The sequence below is a fragment of the Pongo pygmaeus genome, chromosome 21 (assembly GCF_028885625.2).
Source record: "Pongo pygmaeus isolate AG05252 chromosome 21, NHGRI_mPonPyg2-v2.0_pri, whole genome shotgun sequence".
Taxonomy (NCBI): domain Eukaryota; kingdom Metazoa; phylum Chordata; class Mammalia; order Primates; family Hominidae; genus Pongo; species Pongo pygmaeus.
The window spans coordinates 41396019-41415510 of record NC_072394.2 but is presented as its reverse complement, the minus strand read 5'-3'; the positions used below and the strand labels follow the sequence as shown (position 1 = coordinate 41415510).

Sequence of the window (19492 nt, the reverse complement as noted above, 5' to 3'; positions counted from 1 at the left end):
TCGTGATCAGTCAGTGTGCACCTTTGTCCCTTCCCCTTTGTCATCGCAAAAGCACCAATCTAAGTTTCTAATGTCTACAGACCCTAACGCTAAAATTGTAAATTGTTCTCCTTCCTATCCTCACCAGATTATCCCACTATCACCTCTTGGTCGAGGACCCCGTTACACCATCCTTCTCCAGACCACTGCAACAGCTTTCTATGGCCTGCCTCCTCCAGTTTCTAAGTCACCTTATATCTCAATATAATCATTTATCTAAAGCTCAGCTTGTCATGTTGTTCACTTGCTTGCAAACCCTACAAGGACACAACCACTTTGAATATCTTAGACATTATTTACTAAAGTTGAACACAGGATCCAGCAATGCTACTCTCAGGTAGAGCCCAGCAGGAGAATGTGCACATATGTTCACCAAAAACAAGCACATGAATGTTCACAGCAGCACTATCCATAACTAAAAACTGGGAATGACTCAAACGTCAGTAACAATAGGAAAAATAAACAAACCACAGAATACTCATAGAGTGGAATACTAACTAGCAGGGGTTAGCATTACATTTTACATTTCTGTAAAGGGCCAGATGGTACATTTTTAGGTTTTGAGGATCGTAGGGTCTCTGTCAAAACTGTTCAACCATATGTGGTAGCCTGAAAGGAGCCACCGGCAATATATCAACAAGTAGGAGTGGCTGTGTGCCAGCAAAGATTTCTCTACAAAACAGGCAGTGGGCTGCATCTGGCCCACTGGCCATGACTTGCTGAACCCTGCTATGCAGTAATGAAAATGAACAAACTGCAAATAATTCGACACCAAGGAAGACTCACACATAATGTTGGACAAAAGCAGCTATATTACTCCTTTATAAAATTCCAAATATACGCAAAACTAATTTATGAGGTTAGTAGCCAGAATAAGAGCTACCCTTGTGTTCATGATTGTAGGGGTAAGCAGACAGGGCAGTTAGAGATGAGAACAGAACACAGAAGAAGAGTTCTTGAGGTTTTGGTAATGTTCTGTTTCTTGATCTGGGTGCTGGTAACACAGATGTATTCCACTTGCAGAAATGTATCAAGGTGTACAAGTATGACATAGGTACTTTCCTATATATATGCCATACCTCAAGAAAATTAACATTAAAAAAGGAAATAAGAAACTGCAAGGTCTCTCAAGCTCAGTCAGTCTTCACTCTTCAAATTAAGGTTCTTAAGACACACTCTGAATTCACCCTACACTTCTCCACCCCAGTATCTCTAACCACAATATTCACTGGCTTGGAATATCTTCTCAGTCAGCTCCCACTGATAATTCAAGGTCAATTTCAAATGCCAATTCCTTTACAAGGCCTTTCTTGATCCTTCTTTCTACTCCTATCCACATCACATAGGATTTTTCCTAGTAAGAAAGGGTTCTTCCATAGCACTGCATAATTCTATAATAGCCAATTTTTATTTACAACTATAGCAAAATTCATTTTACCCCACCTCTTCAACTGTAACTATTTAAGGATAAAAACTCTGTATTTCACATCTTTGAATAAATCTCCATTGTAACTTTCAGAGGATGGCTATTCCATTACTATTTTGGAATTATAATAAATCGAAGACAAACTGTTACTTTAGTACTCACCAAAGAAATTATAAGCCCTAAAAGTTTAATAAAAAATATCTAGTTGAAGTGAACATTTCCTGAAAGGAGACCTTAAAAATGTAAATGATAATAAAGAGAGTTCTCAAGTTACAAAATTCGTCCAGCCAAATCGAAGTGTAAAGACACATACTAAATACGTACTCACCTGAGGAATCTGTGTGCTCTTCCCACATCCCGTTTCACCAACAATCACCACTGTCTGATAATTTTCTATCAAGTATAAAATATGATTCCTAAGCTGAAAAAGAATAACACACCTTGCAAATAGCCATACATTGTCTCAAAAGACCTAAACAATGATATTTAAACATTGTGAAATGAGCTGTTTTCAAAGGAAAGTAAATTTTAAATAGAACTATCAAAATGTATTTCTAACCCTCAGGTACTGTTCCTCTCAGTATGGGCAAATACAACTGCAATAAAGTGTAACACTTATCAAAATACATAATGCATACGCCCTTTACGATTTTCACTTAAAAGAAATTATAGGCCAGGCGGGGTGGCTCACGCCTGCAATCCCAGCACTTTGGGAGGCCAAGGCAGGGGTGGATCACGAGGTGAGGAGTTCAAGACCAGCCTGGCCAACATGGTGAAACCCCGTCTCTACTAAAAATACAAAAATTAGCTGGGCACAGTGGAAAGTGCCTGTAATACTAGCTACTCAGGAAGCTAAGGCAGCAGAATTGCTTGAACCCAGGGCCGGGGGAGGCTGCAGTGAGGCGAGACCATACCACTGCACTTCAGCCTGAGCAACAGGGTGAGACTCTGTCACATAAAAAAAAAAAAACAAGAAATTATAGACATACTACTACATACTATATGTGTACAAAGACATAAATACAAGCATACTCATTGCAGAGTTGTTTATAATAGCCAAAAATTCAAATAGCCTAAATGTGGATCAACAAAAGTTTGGTTAAATCAGTTATAAAATATTCCAATAATGGAATAATTTGTAGTTATTAAGAAGAGGAAATATCCATTTGTACTGATATGGAATGATCTATAAGATACGTTAAGAAAAGGAAGTAAGATGTAGAACAGTGTGAATAATACACTAGTAACTGCATTTTTTTAAGGGCAAATACGTATCTACTTGTTTATGTGCAGACTAATTTTGGGGAAAAACAAAACAAAACAAGAAGCTGTCAATAGTGCTGCTCCCAGAGAGGTTGACATGTTCTTACACTAAGGACAATATACAAAGCAGAAATCAGGAGGCATTTATAAGACTGGGTCTAATCAGAAGTGAACATGGCAGACTTGCATCCAAGAAGGAGTCACTTTTGTCTATACAGCAGCCTAAAGAAGGCAGACAAGGGAACAGGTGGCCTCATAACGGTGCTGTGGAAGAGGCAGTGATCTTTAACAATCTGTTGCTGTTTTAGTTCTAACATTGTTTTGTTTTGTTTTTTGAGATGGAGTCTCGCTCTGTTGCCCAGGCAGGAGTGCAGTGGCGCAATCTTGGCTCACTGCAACCTCCACCTCCCGGGTTCAAGAGTTCTCCTGCCTCAGCCTCCCAAGTAGCTGGGATTACAAACATGTGCCACCACGCCTGGCTAATTTTTTATATTTTTAGTAGAGATGGGGTTTCACCATGTTTGCCAGGTTGGTCTCGAACTCCTTGTCTCAAGTGATCTACCCGCCTCAGCCTCCCAAAGCCTATAGGATTACAGCCGTAAGCCACCACACCCGGCCTCCAATTTCTGTTTTTAAAGCTACTTTTACTTTTTGTTTGAAAGGGAAAAACGATGGTGTAGAGGTAACTTGTTTTCCTTTTTGTCTCGATTTATCTTTAACATCTTGTAAGATCTCAACTGTACTTAAACTCTGCTTTGCTTTATATCAGTAACTTACACCCTTCTTCTTACCATTTTAATTTCATAAACATTTCTCAACTTCTTGTTGCTTTTCTTTCTTTTTTTCATTTGCTGTTTCATTTATGTTATCTTATAAGCACAGTTGGGAGACAAAGAATAGTCAAGAAAAGGCCAAAATTTAAATACTTGAGTAAACAGTAATTTCCCTTGTACTTGAGCATTTACTACATGTCGGGTATCTTGCTAAATGCTCTGCATGAATGATCTCATCTGGTCCTCATAACAGTCCTATGAGGTAGGTGCTCCTGTAGTCCCACATCACAGATAAGGAAAAGAAGCTCAGAATGGAGAAGTGAGGTCACACAGCACACAAATGGTGAAGCTTGGGTTTGAACCCTGAAGTCTAGCTCCAGAGTCCGGACACTTCATCACAGCTCAAACTGTCCCTCAGTGGTGAGAAAGCAATAGTAAACCTACCATCTCATCTCCTGAGAGTCAAACTTGCTAACATTCATACATAGTGAATGTGTTAGTCACTTGAGGAAGAAATCCAGAGACAATCAGTTCACTTGTGACTAAAATATTGGGAGCCACATAAAACTCCAAGTAAGGCAATCTGGCTAAATTAAGAAGGCTGCTGTTGCCTATCTATTTGGAGAAAGAACACATTAATAGAAGAGGAATTATCAGGACAGTCTAGTCAAAAGAACTCCATGAGTATAAGAACTTGGCACCTTTTGGCTGCTCACACCTGTAATCCCAGCACTTTGGGAGGCCGAGGCAGGAGAACTGCTTGAGCCCAGGGGTTCGTGACCAGCCTGAACAACATAGGAAGACCCTGTCTGATAGATAGATAGATAGACAGACAGACAGATAGATAGGACATGGCAACTTTCACCCAGCACCATCCAGGAGAAAGAAAGAGACACAGGTGCTGGTGGCCACACCTACTCGGGTCACTCCAGGGGCATCCTGTGGAGCAGGGAGAATTCACCCCTCGTCAGGGGCTGTATGACATTTCTGTAACCTGTCTTGGCTCTGTACTTCCTGATTACAGCTTGGCTTCCCATGTGGATGTGCCAACAGGGAGAAAGTGTATATATCAACTGTGTCCATCTGTACTGGAGAATTATCGCTAGCCATAAATGAACAGTTCTGAATGAATTCTAGTTTGCACTTTGGTCTCTTGTAGCTGAGCACGTATCTATTTCGTGAGCGCTAATAAAACCTGGATGTGCACTTGGTAAGTAGTAACCATAGCAAAATCCTGTCACTGTCTCAGAGGAAGTCAGAGTATTAACTGATGTCTTCAGCAGAAACAACCTCATATTCCCAATTAAACTTGTCTAAAGGAGTGACTTTAAAAATAAAGCAAAAATTGGCCATATGTTGGTAATCTGTTATATAGAAATTAACTGCTATTTTCTCTACTTTTCTGTATATCTGAAATTGTCCATAACTGAAAGGAATAAAGGGGAAAACAAAAGTCATTCTAATTCTTCCAGTTTTCCAGTATGTATGATGCAACTGAAAAACTCTTAAGGACTTTCAAGATTTATAACGTTAACTAAAAAATACACAGTATGAAAAGTCATCCCTTATGATAAGGGTTTCTCTGAGCTCACTGTGTTCTAGAAAGAGGACAACATTCCCTTCAGTGCTGAGCATAAAGCTAACGCAGACACACGATTCAAGCCCACAGGTTGAACATGATTATTTGACGTACCTTGAATACCGGCAGCTTCTGCCTCTGCTGCTCTATGGAAAGGGCAGCATAAGGGTTGTAAACAACCGTTGTCCCAGAGTTTTCAGCCAGACTTTGTCTCTCTTCAGAGATGCTTACACCTGGCCCCTCTGTACCTGCAGCAGAAATGTTTTTTTCAGATTCTCTGATACAATGAACAGAAAAAGGTGTTAAGGTTACAAACTTTCAAAGATGAAGATATACAAGAGAAGCAATACTTTTCATCTCAAACTACTCAAAGGTATTCAACTTTAACTTTAGGAAAGAATCCAGAAAAGTGCCTACGAGGAACTAAAAATCTTCCCTAAAAGCTTCACCACAGTGTCAAAAACAAACAAGATAGGGTTAGGTGCAGTGGCTCACGCCTGTAATCCCAGCACTTTGGGAGGCTGGGGCGGGTGGATTGCCTGAGCTCAGGGGTTCCAGACCAGTCTGGGCAATAAGGTGAAACCCCACCTGTACTAAAATACAAAAAATTAGCCGGGCATGCATGGCGGTGTGTGCCTGTAGTCCCAGCTACTCGGGAGGCTGAGGCAGGAGAATTGCTTGAATCCAGGAGGCAGGGGTTGCAGTGAGCCAAGATCGCGCCCCTGCACTCCAGCCTGGGCGACAAAGAAAGACTCTGTCTCCAAAAAAAAAAGAAAAAAGAAACGAGATGGCAGTCCCACTGGGCTCCAAATTGGCCACTCAGAACTGTGTATTACAGAGCACAGTGTCTTTACTTCCGGCCTCCATGTCCATGTTATTACTGAATTCTTAGCAGAAGTGAAAGAAACCCAGTGGGAATTAGCTGAGGTAAAAGGATGAATCCTGTTGCTGTAGGATGGCAATAAGGCTCAGAGATGACAGAAACTGGGCACTCAAAGCAGCCATGGCTTTCTCCTTCTCTCTTCTTGGCACCTCTTGCAGGTTCCTTCCAGCCCCTTAGGTTGGCTACTGTACAGGAGCTGGAAACATGGCTGCCGGCAGTGCCAGGGTTCACACTGACAACTCCTCCACCAATCATTCATCATTCACCCAGCAAGGACCAGCAAGGATGGACCGAGGGCCCACTCCATGCCACACACTGCTCTAAGCACTAGAAACACTGCAGTGAACAATACAGATGCCAGCCCTACCCTCACGGAGCTCATTTGCTTTTTTAATTCTTCCTCTCAGTGGAAAGTAACTTGGTGCACGAAGTGGTCATAAGTGCTATGGAGAGAAATAAAGACACCGTAAGGGGGCCTGGGAGTCCCAGGTATGTGTTGCAATGGGGGGTGGGGGAGGCTCTTTTATACTGGACAGACAGGGACTGACTTCACCCAGCTTAGGTCCAATCCCCACCCCAATACAATCAACCACGGCCAGTGGTTGATTCCATTGGAACCATGGAATCGGGAGTGGATAGACGGGAAATGCTATTCTCAGAAACCACCATGCTGGGCAGATTAAACAAGAGATCTTCACCCCGGCTTCTTGCTAAGAACAATGACAAACTGGTGCTCCTGATGGTGAAGAATAGGGAAAACATATTCCATCATGAAAACCTGCTGAAGGTTCCATACAGTTTTAGCTCAAACAGAAAAAAAACTCAGGAGAAACATAACTTTAAATTCTGTGATTGGCTTCCATAACTTTTCATGCTGACTTGCTGCTGTAACCCTAGGACAGAACTAGGAGTAATAAGTAAATGACACAGGGTTCAGAATTCAACTCAATGTAAGGAAGATATTTCCAAAAGGTCACACCGTTCAGCACTGGAGTATGCTGCCTTGTAAATGAATAAAAATCCTCCCTAGATCTAACACATGCTATACAGCCTCCTGCTGGGGCACTACAGTGATAATAACCAATAACCATCATCTCCTAGGTCTTCTGAACTCAGAATCTGTGATGCTATGTGAAAGCACAGGAGCTTTGTAACAAGAATATTCAGCTCAGTGACTTACTTTTACACTTTTTAGGGTTCTCAGATTGCTTCAACAATCTGATAAAGGCTATGAACTCCCTCTCCTAAAAAACACACCAGCATTTACCAGAATATAAAATTCTGGGGGTCCATAGACCGCCTAGAGCTAAGTTTAGAATCACTGCTTTAGATCTCTGACCCTTTTCCATTTACTTCCAGGAATACAGTTGTGTTTCAGAAGTTCAAGATGGCCAAAAATCAGGTTAAGTGGGGCACTGTTATGTTGCTTTTGCCAAAATGTTGACCTTCCTTTCAACAAGATAAAAGACGGAACAGGACCTGGAACAACGCCTGTCCTCAAAGAGACAGGCTTTCTTTCTTTTCTTCCCTTCTTGTCACTACATCTTAATAATTCCTTGTAATTGTTACCCAAGAAAACAATTACAAAGAATACCTTATCCTCTTCTGCTGTGTTTTTGTCCTGAATTCCTGCCTTTTCAAACCATGTTTTAAACCTTCATATCCCCTCTGGAATATTTTAACGTGTCTTTTGTACTACCGCATTCCTCCCTTGTCTCTAACCTACAGCCCCAATCTATCTCTTCTGTTATGAGTTTTTTTTTTTTTTGGAGATGGAGTCTCTGTCGCTCAGGCTGGAGTGCAGTGGCGAGATGCTGGCTCACTGCAACCTCCGCCTTCCGGGTTCAAGCGATTCTCCTGCCTGGGCATCCCAAGTAGCTGGGATTACAGGCACGCACCACCGCGCCCAGCTGATTTTGTATTTTTAGTAGAGACAGGGTCACACCATGTTAGCCAGGCTGGTCTCAAACTCCTGACCTCAGGTGATCCACCCACCTCGGCCTCCCAAAGTGCTAGGATTACAGGCGTGAGCCACCACGCCCAGCTGAGCTCTTTTATAAGAACAGCTATGTCAGTTGATAAACAGTATACCTTCTCCTCATAAAAGACTTCCTTCAACCAAACCAGAACATCAGGGCTGCTTTCCCTCTATAAACACCCCTCTGTGGCTGCCTATGATTGATTTTTCCTTGAGAGTATGCTCTATGCTTAAGGGAGTAACAACTTTATAGCTTTTGCAAACTATGAACATCTTCATTTCCCTATCTTAACCAGGCTGATATCCCTAATTCCTCATTCCCTTTAACTTGGTTTTTAAAAATTTGACTGGTGACCCATTAGTGGGTTATGAAATCAATGTAGTATGTCATACCAGCACTTTTTAAATAATGAAATAGAATAGAAAGCACCAGAGCACATTCCAGAAAGCAATACTGTTTATGAACAACTTTTTTTTCGGTTGTGTATGTGTGCTATATCTTACTGTGGGTCAAGTCAAAAAAGCTTAAAAGCTATTGTAAAGTTTTCGTCATGCACATGGTCAACAATCATGAAATATTTATCAAATGAGCAAACGAAGATGGGCAGGCCCTTCTGATCCACGTGTACCTGCAAATTAAGTAGAAGATTTTTGTAGAAAACTCTCAGGCAGGTCATACAAGCCCCTTAAGTCACACTCCTAAGGTAGACACCACAAATGGATATCTTAAGATACCCAGACATGCTACTGTTAAAATGTTTTAAATCGTTCATTTAAAACAACACATAAAATTTTCCCATTCAGAGCTAGATATTAGGTTTCTCAAAAAAAAAAAAAAATTGGGCAACTCTGAACCCATATGATAACAATTAGGTGGACCTGAGTACAGCTCCCTATTTTAGAAAGCATATGTAAGCTCTACTGTAGATCTCCACTGTACATATCTATCCAGTGTATGCACACTCTGCCACAGTCCCCACCACTCCCTATTACCTCCAGTAAGCAACTTCACTCAGACTGTCTGAAAGACCTCTGTAGTCACAGGCTCAAGCCTACAGGATATGTTCATGATTTGAATGTCTAGCCTTATATCAGCTTCCCTGACTTTCACCTTGCATTTCCCACAACCTACTTCGTATCTTGAATTTCCTCACTAAAATAAGAGTATTATTGTCATCACAGAGATACTGTGACTGTTTAATAAGATGTGTAAATGAAAGTGACTAACACAAAGCAAGGGCCCAATAACTGTGTACTAAAGCTATTCCCATGTCAACTAATGACAACAAAATTTACCTAGACCAGTGGTTCCTAAATTTTGATGCATGCTGGAATTCCTTAGAGACTTTAAAAAATACTGACGCCTGGCTCCTAGGCCTCCAAAGTTCTAATTTATTGGTGTGGGGTGCAACTAGACATCAGGACTTTTCAGAGCTTCCCAAGTGATTCAACTATAAAGCAAAATTAGAGAATCACTAACCTAGACAGTCACCCAGCCCAGAAATCTGAGTTATTACTGACTTCATCTTCTCCCACATCTTCCTCTAAAATGTCTCTCCAACAGGCCCCTCCTCTAAGCTCCCAGGTCAGAATTAAGGTTTTTAACATCCCTCCTGGATTTCAGTAGTACCTTCTCTAATTTCCTCCTCCATCCACTCTCTACTCCACTGCCAGTGTTATCTTTCTATAGTAAACCTGATTTGTCCCTGCTTAAAAACAGTGAAGTCAGGCCAGACCCGGTGGCTCATGCCTGTAATCCCAACACTTTGGGAGGCCGAGGTGGGCGGATCACGGGATCAAGAGATCGAGATCATCCTGGCCAACATGGTGAAACTCCATCTCTACTAAAAATACAAAAATTAGCTAGGTGTGGTGGCACACACCTGTAGTCCCAGCTACTCAGGAGGCTGAGGCAGGAGAATCGCTTGAACCCGGGAGGTGGAGGTTCCAGTGAGCCGAGATTGTGCCACTGCACTCAAGCCTGGGCGGCTGAGCCAGACTCCGTCTCAAAAAAAAAAAAAACAGTGAAGTCTAAATTTTTTAACTTGTCATGAAGATCTTTCACAATGAGGCCCTTATCTACTTTTCTAGCTTCATTTCCTGTCATACCCCAAAATATACCCTAGCACTTAACACCATCACACTGCTCTGTTATTTTGGCTTTCTGGACATTCTAAAGGCACAAATCCCATTCTGCCTTTGTTCATGCTGCACCCTTTGCTTCGAGTTCCATTTCTCTATGAAACAAAACCTTATTCATCCTTTAATGTCCACTCCAAAAATACCAGCTTAATGAAGTATTTCTTATTCATACATTCAACTTTCCCTCCTTCTTCCACACTTCCATATAATTATAATAGTAACCTATCTAGTGCCAAGATCCTGTTGTGTGTTATTCTCATTTAATCCTCACAACAATACTTTGGGTAGGTATTATACCCAATTTACAGATGGAATAACTGAGACTTTGAGAATTTAAGTGACTATCAAGTCATCAACTTAGTAAGTGGTAGACATGATGGGCACTGCAGTCTGACTCTAGAGCTCATCTTCTTTACCACCACCTTACACTGCCTCATTGTAAAATCTCTTCTAGAGGACATCTAACTTTATATTCAATTAAGAGAGAGACGGTAACTTGAGAGCAGAGCCCTGAGCATCTATATTTGTCTCCTGAACACAGGATTAGGTTTTCAATAAGTGGACCCTCAACGGATGAACTAAATAATGAAATAGAACTCTTAGAGTAATTCCACGTTCTTTAACCAAAATAGTACCCTGGTCTGATTTCAAACAATTCATTCAGCTCTTTATTATACCTAACACTTTCACCTGTTACTAAAAGCGTGAATAAATTTATTTATTACTTAGTAAGTTCCTAGTTTTGGATGCAAATAAAACTCAGGATGGATAATTGGCTGATGACTTGAAATGCTGAACCATAAAACTGTCAAGTGACAAACTACAAATTTTTAAAAAGCATTAAACACATCTCTTGCTTGGGTTTATCTCTCACATCATTTATATGCATGGTCAGAATTTCAGGGAACCACCAAAAAATTAAAAGCTTTGCTTATATTACATTCTTGGTGTCATTTCATTTTTGCTGCAATATACTTTGCACATCCAGACCTGCGGGGGTGCAGGTGGTGGAAAAAAATCAAGCTGGTAGCTGTAATTTTAAAACTTTTGTTTTTTACAAGAAACTGTTTGCAGAGAGGAAGTAATGCATCTAGTACGGTCTGGCATATACACATTCAGTAAATACCTGATTAATGAGTAAATATCAAGACAAAACAAGTAAAGCATTTTGTGATTGTTATTCGTATTAGTCTGTAAGAGAGGAAGTGGCTGGCAGCCAGTATGAAGGACTGTTCCCTTTTCTAGTAGACATTCGGAGTGGACAACAATTATCCTAAAAGAAAATAACACACTTTCCCTTTTTTTGAGCATTTATTCTAAGTCTGACAACGCGTTGTGCTTGTCATTTAAGCCCACAGGATAGAAGTTATTGTTCTGCCCACTTTACAGGTAAAGAGGTCATGGCTCAGAGGCATTAAATGACTCGCCCAAGGTCACCCTACTACAAGGCAGAGACGAAAATTCGAACCCGGACAGTCTGACTCCGTAACTTGGGCTTGCAAGCCTCCAGCAGCGAGCAGCATTGACTCCAGGGCGGTAACGAGACACGAGGCGGAGCTTTAGGATTCCCCATCTAACGAGGTGGGCAGGACAAGCATCAGTAACGAGGAAGACGAGGCCCGAGGAGGCTGGACCACTTTAACAAGGTCACACAGAGTTTCTGCTTACGCTAGGGGAGCACCCCCAAATCCCTCGGGACCACTGGGGAGCCTGAGCCAGAGTCCCCCCGCACAGAGGCGGCAGCGCCCAGCTCCCCGAGGTCAGGCCTGCGAGCACGTCTGCTGGCCCCAGGGCGCCGGCCGCGGCGCCAAGACCGAAGTCAGGCCGCCGCGTCTGCCCAGCGTTCCACCAAGGGCCTTACCGGGTCGCCAGAACTTCACCAGTCCCACGGGCGCAGCCATGCTGGGGTAAAAGGTCACGAGGCTAGCTCCACCCCACCGTCGCGCGCGAGGCCCCCAGGGCCCGGAGGGCGTGGCCCCCGAAGAGCCGCTGCCCAGACGGATCGCGCCGTGTGACGGCCACGCCCCCATAGCTGCCGCCCCCGTCTGAACCACGTGACCCACTGCCAGGCTCCGGCGAGGGCACCGGCCCCGCCCCCGAGCCCACGTGACCCTGCTCAGCCATTTTGGAGAAAAGGGCGCGCTGGTCCGCCTGCCTCTTGAGCGTGGATGGTTGATGCTCCAGGTGACCTTTTAGGAGGGTGGCGTGTCCTGGATGGCGGCCGCACACTTAGGAAGAACGGGCTTTGGGAGAGGACCGCTGGCCCGAGAGTGGAACGTTGCACGCAGTGGGCGTTGAAGCAGTGCTTTCTGGATTAAACACGAAATACTGATGTTACAAGCTACCCCAACTTGGCGACTTCTGTCTTATTCTCGATTTCAAATTGAAGGGTAATAATAGGAACTACCTCGTGCGTTGTATTTGTCAGTAAATATTGCGCGCCTGCTGTGGGCCCAGGTACTGCGGCACAGTGCCCCAAATAAAACAATGTGAAATGATACAGAAGTCTTCAGGGACCTTGAGGGCAAAACGGAAAAACGGACTGGGGGTGGGGTGGAGCGAATGGGTTGGCAGAAGAGACTGAAAATGGGTAGATCAATTAAGGTAGTCCACCAATTCACTGCTTCCTCCAATTTGATACCCGTGAGTCAAATGCTTATTAAAAACACAGATTCTAGGCCTTGATCCAATTCTGAATCGATGTCCTGGAGCATGGCCTGGGAACCTGCATTTTGAGAAGCTCCTGAATTCTTAGAATTAACAAATTTGGGAAAGATTACACTACTCCATCAGAGGAAAGGTGAGGTCAAAGAAAAAGAAATTACAGTAATCCAAAGGAGCGCTAAGAAGGGGTGATGAGCTCAAGTGGAGGAAATAACTTTCTAGGTAGGCAACTAATTGGAAGGAAGTGAGAGGCTTCAGAATCTATGCATTTTTAAAGCTGTGAAGAAAATTCTGAATTCTTTGAAAGAGTGGCATTATGGCAAGAGCAGGGGCTTTTGTGGACAACCAGTCCAGACTTGGAATCGTAACTTTGCCATTTCCTAGCTCCTAGCTGTCATTTAATTTTAGTTGTAAAATGAGGTTTGAAGAGGTATTAAATGAGATAACATGTAAAGTACTTAACAGTGCAAAACAGCAGGCACTGAATCAGTGTTAGCTCTCATTACCTCAACTCAAACAGAGCAAATCCACCAGGGGGAAAAAATCTGAATTTACCTGCGTAGGTTCATGTAACAAATAATCTCCTTTGATTTATTTTTATAGTAATTAACGTAGGGACTCAATACCTGTTAATCCCTCGGCCTAGAATTCTCCATCCATCCTTTAAATTATCTTTATCCCTTAAAGGGCCAGCTCTAAATTATCTATCCAACTTAAACATTCCCCCTGGTAGTCTAGGAACCTGTATTCTTTCTTTTGTGAGAAAAGTGACCTGTAGTTTAGTTGCCTGTAGTTTACCTGCTGCCACTATTACACAGGGAACTTACTGAGGACGAGGACCATGTCACATTCACATTCGTAGCCCAGTAACAAGTGCCTATTGAGTGTAGATAAACATCATGCTTTAGGCTTAGTTTTAGTTGATCTGTAGTTTACCTGCCGCCACTATTACACAGGGTACTTACTGAGGACAAGGACCATGTCACATTCACATTCGTAGCCCAGTAACAAGTGCCTATTGAGTGTAGATAAACATCATGCTTTAGGCTTAGTTTTAGTTGATCTGTAGTTTACCTGCCGCCACTATTACACAGGGAACTTACTGAGGACAAGGACGATGTCAACATTCACATTCACATTCGTAGCCCAATAACAGTGCCTATTGAGTAATGTATAGATAAACATCACGCTTTAGGCTTAGTTTTAGTTGATCTGTAGTTTGCCTACTGCCACTATTACACAGGGAACTTACTGAGGACGAGGACCATGTCACATTCACATTTGTAGCCCAGTAACAGTGCCTGTTGAGTAATGTATAGATAAACATCGTGCTTTAGGCTTAGTTTTAGTTCTTCATGACATTGATTTTTCCTTGTTTTATTTTTGTCTTATTTTACTAACAGCTCAAATATGGAAACCAAGGTTTATACATGAATATAAGGCAAAATGAAATAAATGCCACTTTTAAGATTATTTCATGGCCTGGCACGGTGGCTTACACCTGTAATCCCAGCACTCTGGGAGACCAAGGCAGGCAGATCAACTGAGGTAAGAGTTCGAGACCAGCCTGGCCAACATGGTGAAATTCTGTCTCTACTAAAAATACAAAAAAATTAGCCGGGTGTGGTGGTAGTCACCTGTAATCCCAGCCACTTGGGAAGGTGAGGCAGGAGAATCCCTTGAACCCGGAAGGCAGAGGTTGCAATGAGCAGAGATCCACCACTGCACTCCAGCCTGGGCGAAAGAGTGAAACTCCATCTCAAAAAATAGAAAAAATAAATAAAATAACCTCTATTTCATCTATTACTCATATAATGAAACCTTCCTGTTTATGTAGAGACAGTAAATCGGCCATGCCTGTATTATTGGATCATAATCTTTTTTCTTTTTTAGATGGAGTCTTGCTCTGTCGCCCAGGCTGGCATGCAGTGGTGAGATCTCATCTCACTGCAACCTCCACCCACTGGGCTCAAGCGATTCTCCAGCCTCAGCCTCCCGAGTAGCTGGGACTACAGGCGCACACCACCACACCTGGCTAATTTTTGTATTTTTAGTAGAGACAGAGTTTCCCCATGTTGGCCAGGCTGGTCTCGTGATCGTAGTCTTAAAGCTGGAGGAGACCATGCTTAACATCTAGCCTGAATTTCTTGTCTTATAGGAAACTGAGGTACATAGAAGTTAAAAGGACTTGGTCAGAATCAATGAGTTAATTTAGTATCAGAACTAAAACTAGAACTCGGGCTTTCTAATTCCCAGGCCAGTGTTTGCTCAACTACATGGGCCATTTAAAATCATTAGAGCTACACTCTCCTGGAAGAAAATTAGTTCATCTGCCTTAGAAAGTTCTCAAAGTCCAACTTTCCCCAAGGGGTTATTTTGCCTACACAGACTTCTGTTAGAGAAAACACCTAAGTAATAACCTACATGTTGATGATGTGGTTTTATTTCCACAAACTAGGAATAGTCTCAACAGATTCTTAGTCTTCCTAATTAACTATTTTCAGAAAGAATGGGCTAAAATAACTGCTCTGAAATTAAAACTGATATTTCTTGAGATGGCATCCAGAATTTATTTAGTTCATTGCCAACAATTCCATAAAAGTATAATCATTTTGTTACATAAAGGTGTATTTTGCAACTTCCAAATGATAAGCTTTCCAGAAAGATAATGTTCCTCAAAATCGTGTTACAATATGGAAGTTTTTCTGTGCCTATGATAAAGGGTATTTTTTGCTTTGAATTTCCAGACTAAACCTATTGACCATGTTCAGGAGGGCATAGAATTTAGGATTTTCATTTTTGTACCAGTTAAGACTTTTATGGATATAAGTGATAGAAAACCCAACCCAACCTCTCTTAAGCAGAAATGGCTCATATAAACTAAAAAGTCTGACCGGGCACAGTGGCTCACACCTATAAAATCCCAGCACTTTGGGAGGCTGAGGCAGGTGGATCACCTGAGGTCAGGAGTTTGAGACCATCCTGGCCAACATGGTGAAAGCCCGTCTCTACTAATAATACCAAAAAAATTTGCCAGGCGTGGTGGTGCACACCTGTAATCCCAGCTACTCGGGAGGCTGAGGCTGGAGAATCGCTTGAACCTGGGAGTCAGAAGTTGCAATAAGCTGAGATCACACCATTGCTGTCCAGCCTGGGTGACACGAGTGAAACTCTGTCTCCAAAAAAAAAAAATTAAATAAATAAAAATAAAATAAAAAGTCCAAGAGTAGTTCTGACGAGACACAGCTGCATCAGGATACATATCACATAACCAGGATTATTTCTGATCATATTGATCCACCTTCTTCTGCTGATTGCGTTGTAACATGGTAACGAAGTGGCCATGCCAGTTTCAGCCGCCACATCCTCTTAAGCATTAAACCTCTTTCCAAAATTCCTTGGCAAAGTATTCCTGACAGGCCATGTTTCCATCCCTAAATCAATCACTAAGCCAGGGAATCTAATGTACTAATGGACTTAGGCCTTGGTCCCACGTTCCACATCCAGGGTCAGGTTAGGTCAGCTTCAGCAGAAACACATGGACTGAGAGCTGGGAACAGAACGGTTCCTCAGAGGGAAATCTGAGGGTGAGATTACCAGAGAATGAATGATTGAATGAATGAAGCAAAAATAATAGATGTCCATTACAACCATCCATATATCAACCTGCTACAACTGTTAGTTTCCTAAGAGAAACGCTGACTGCCCTTTGGTAGCCACCATCAAGCTAGACGACAGGCAGCCATCCCCAGACTGAAAAGTGGTGGTCCTTTGCAGAATTGCTGTACTGAATTGCATTATATCAGGATTTTCCTGAGAGTCTAAGGTGCAGTCTTCCACAACTTCTTGTAACATATGTAAACCTGTCTGGTTTGTTGGTTTGCACACAAATGATCACGTTCACACAGTTATTAGCATAAGCAAAAGTGCTGACGCAGCTTCAAAGATTTGGGTACAGAGTTGTGGAAAGATCCACTGGAAAGGATTTGGCAGCCAGAGGAGCCTCTGTTTCTTTGGCCTGAGGGACACACAATTTAATGAAGTTGGGTGAATTGGGGACGGCCTCCTTAGGTCTGCGAGGTGCTTTCTTTATAGGATGACCATATAGTTTATAGTTCAAACTGGGACACTTTTGAGAATAAAAGGAGGTGTTAACCAGATGGGACTTGGGGATAAGAGGCATCAACTGGAACTCTGCCAGGCAAACTGGGGCATACATCTAGGTGTGTGTGTAAACTTAGCCTAACAATGTAGATCTAAACATATTCAACATAAGGTATGTATTCCATGCTCACAGAATACACCTGAATACATTCACCTCATTTACTGCTTCAGACAACTGCCCCTGCAGAGTTCAGGGTCCGGGCATGCCCCAGAGTATCTGTCATTGTTTATTATCGGAATGTGATTACCAGAATGTCATTTTTGTAAGTATCATTTTTATAAAAAGATCCTTGAAAGAAATTATCTTAGTGCCTGGAATAATTTTGTTGTTTTTGAGATAGGGTCTCACTCTGTCACCCAGGCTGGAGGGCAGTGGTGCAATCACAGCTTACTACAGCCTCATCCTTCCTGGCTCAAGCCACCCTCCCGCCTCAGCCCTCAAAATACCTAGGACTATGGGCACATGCCACCGTGGGGAATAATTGTCCTTTCTGTATCTGGATTTACTTTAATCTTAAGGACATTGCGAATGGTGTATCTGACCAGGTTTCTCTGTATTCACTATTGGAAAGCTTAAACGTGTGGCCTCATGAAGTAGGTGTGTATGTCATGGCGTGCTCTTCAAGTCTCATTCCAGACTCCACTTTTTATCCCTCACCCTTGGGTTTCCTTCATGTAACTTTTCATTTACACCACCTTGTACCCTAGCTTTTCTTGTTAGTCACTTTAAGTCCCATAAGTAAACGACAGATACTCCCCAGCCCAACTGCCTACAGAGGTGGGGTGGCCGGCCACCTCTTCAGTTGATTCCTTTAATAGGAGAATGTCAACCCTGCATAGATCAACCTCTAATTCAAACAAACCATCAGGGGGAAAAAAAATTAGACAACTGAATTTAAACACTGAATATTTATTTGATAAGTTTTTATCAAAGTTGTTTAGGTGTGACAGTGATAAAGTGGTTTTCTTTTTTGTTGTTGTTTTGAAACAGTCTCGCTCTGTCACCCAGGATGGAGTGCAGTGGTGCAATCTTGGCTCACCACAACCTCCACCTCCCGGGTTCACGCCATTCTCCTGCCTCAGCCTCCCGAGTAGCTGGGACTACAGGCGCACACCACCATGCCCGGCTAATTTTTGTATTTTTGGTAGAGACGGGGTTTCACTATGTTGGCCAGGAACTCCTGACCTCGTGATCCACCCACCTTGGCCTCCCAAAGTGCTGGGATTACAGGCGTGAGCCACTGGGCCTGGCCATGATTATGTTTTCTAAAACAGTTATCTTTTAGATACATATGCTGAAATATTTACAGCTAAGTCTGCGATGGCCAAATCTGACAGTAGACAGAGGAATATAATTTTCTCCCAGGGAGGGAAAACAAATATTTTTGAACTACATAGGCTGCCACACTCATTCCCCCCTCCCCTGGGAGTGGAACCAGTAATCAGCATTTTAAACGGAAGCACCCAAGCACCTCAAGACTGATGCAGGTGGTCCTCAGATCTCACTTTGAAAAACTCTGCCCTATAAATGATACTTTCTGGACTCAACTCCAGAAAGACTTTGCTTACTTTGAGAGACTGGGTCATTTTCTTAGGACTCCATGTATCTCTTGCTCTTATTTCTAATTGTTGGCCACACTTTCAGAGAATAATGGTTTTGAGTCCTGCTCCACAAAAAGAGCACTCTGTGGTAGGTAGTTGGTGGTAAGCCATATACCTGCCCTGCTCTGAGAAATTCACTGTGATCATTACTTCAGAGCTCTGAGTAGTCCTGCATTAAAGAACCTTGTTTACATTTCTTTGGCCCACTTTCTCACACTAAACACAGAACCTTTGTTATGTCATCCTATTAACAGTTCCATTGAACATTGAGTTAAAATTTCAAACTACTTTAAAATACATTATCACAGGCTGAATGCAGTAGCTCATGCCTGTAATCCCAGCACTTTGAGGGGCTGAGGCAAGAGGATCACTTGAGTGCAGGAGTTTAAGAGCAGCCTAGGCACCATAGTGAGACCCTGCCTTTACAAAAAAATATGCGCTGTGATTGTGCCACTGCACTCCAGCCTGAGCAACAGAACGAGACTGTTTCAAAAACAAACAAAAAGAATTATCACAGATTAGGACTTTGTACTTACTTTTTTGTGTGTTTGTCTTTGTTTTTTTTTTTGTTTGTTTTTTTTTTTTGAGACAGAGTTTGGCTCTTGTTGCCCAGGCTGGAGTGCAATAACATGATCTCGGCTCACCGCAACCTCCGCCTTCCAGGTTCAAGCAATTCTCCTGTCTCAGCCTCCCAAGTAGCTAGGATTACAGGCATGCACCATCACACCTGGCTAATTTTGTATTTTTAGTATAGACAGGGTTTCTCCATGTTGAGGCTGGTCTCGAACTCCTGACCTCAGGTGATCCACCCGCCTCGGCCTCCCAAAGTGCTGGGATTACAGGTGTGAGCCACCACGCCCAGCCTGTACTTAACGTTTGTTAATGAGGCTGTTTTAGTTTTCCATTCACCATTGCAGTAACTGCCATTTCTCAAGGTACACTCTCTCCTGCCTCCATACTCCATATAAATAGTTGTATA

General features: G+C 42.6%; 1 protein-coding gene across 3 annotated transcripts in view; it reads right to left on the bottom strand.

The window, feature by feature from the left end:
* Positions 1 to 12064, bottom strand: part of DHX35 (DEAH-box helicase 35) — a 78917-nt gene extending 66853 nt beyond the window's left edge. For 2 of the 3 annotated variants that reach the window (XM_063659380.1, XM_054467529.2), the window contains exons 1-3: positions 11945 to 12064; positions 5195 to 5328; positions 1794 to 1886 (exon numbers count right to left, since the gene is read on the bottom strand). In XM_063659380.1, the coding sequence (XP_063515450.1) occupies positions 1794 to 1886; positions 5195 to 5328; positions 11945 to 11984 (267 nt within the window). In that variant the 5' untranslated portion in view covers positions 11985 to 12064. The remainder of the gene's footprint in view (positions 1 to 1793; positions 1887 to 5194; positions 5329 to 11944) is intronic. The other variant, XM_054467526.2, reaches the window with a different exon arrangement.
* Between the last annotated feature and the right edge of the window lie 7428 nt (positions 12065 to 19492).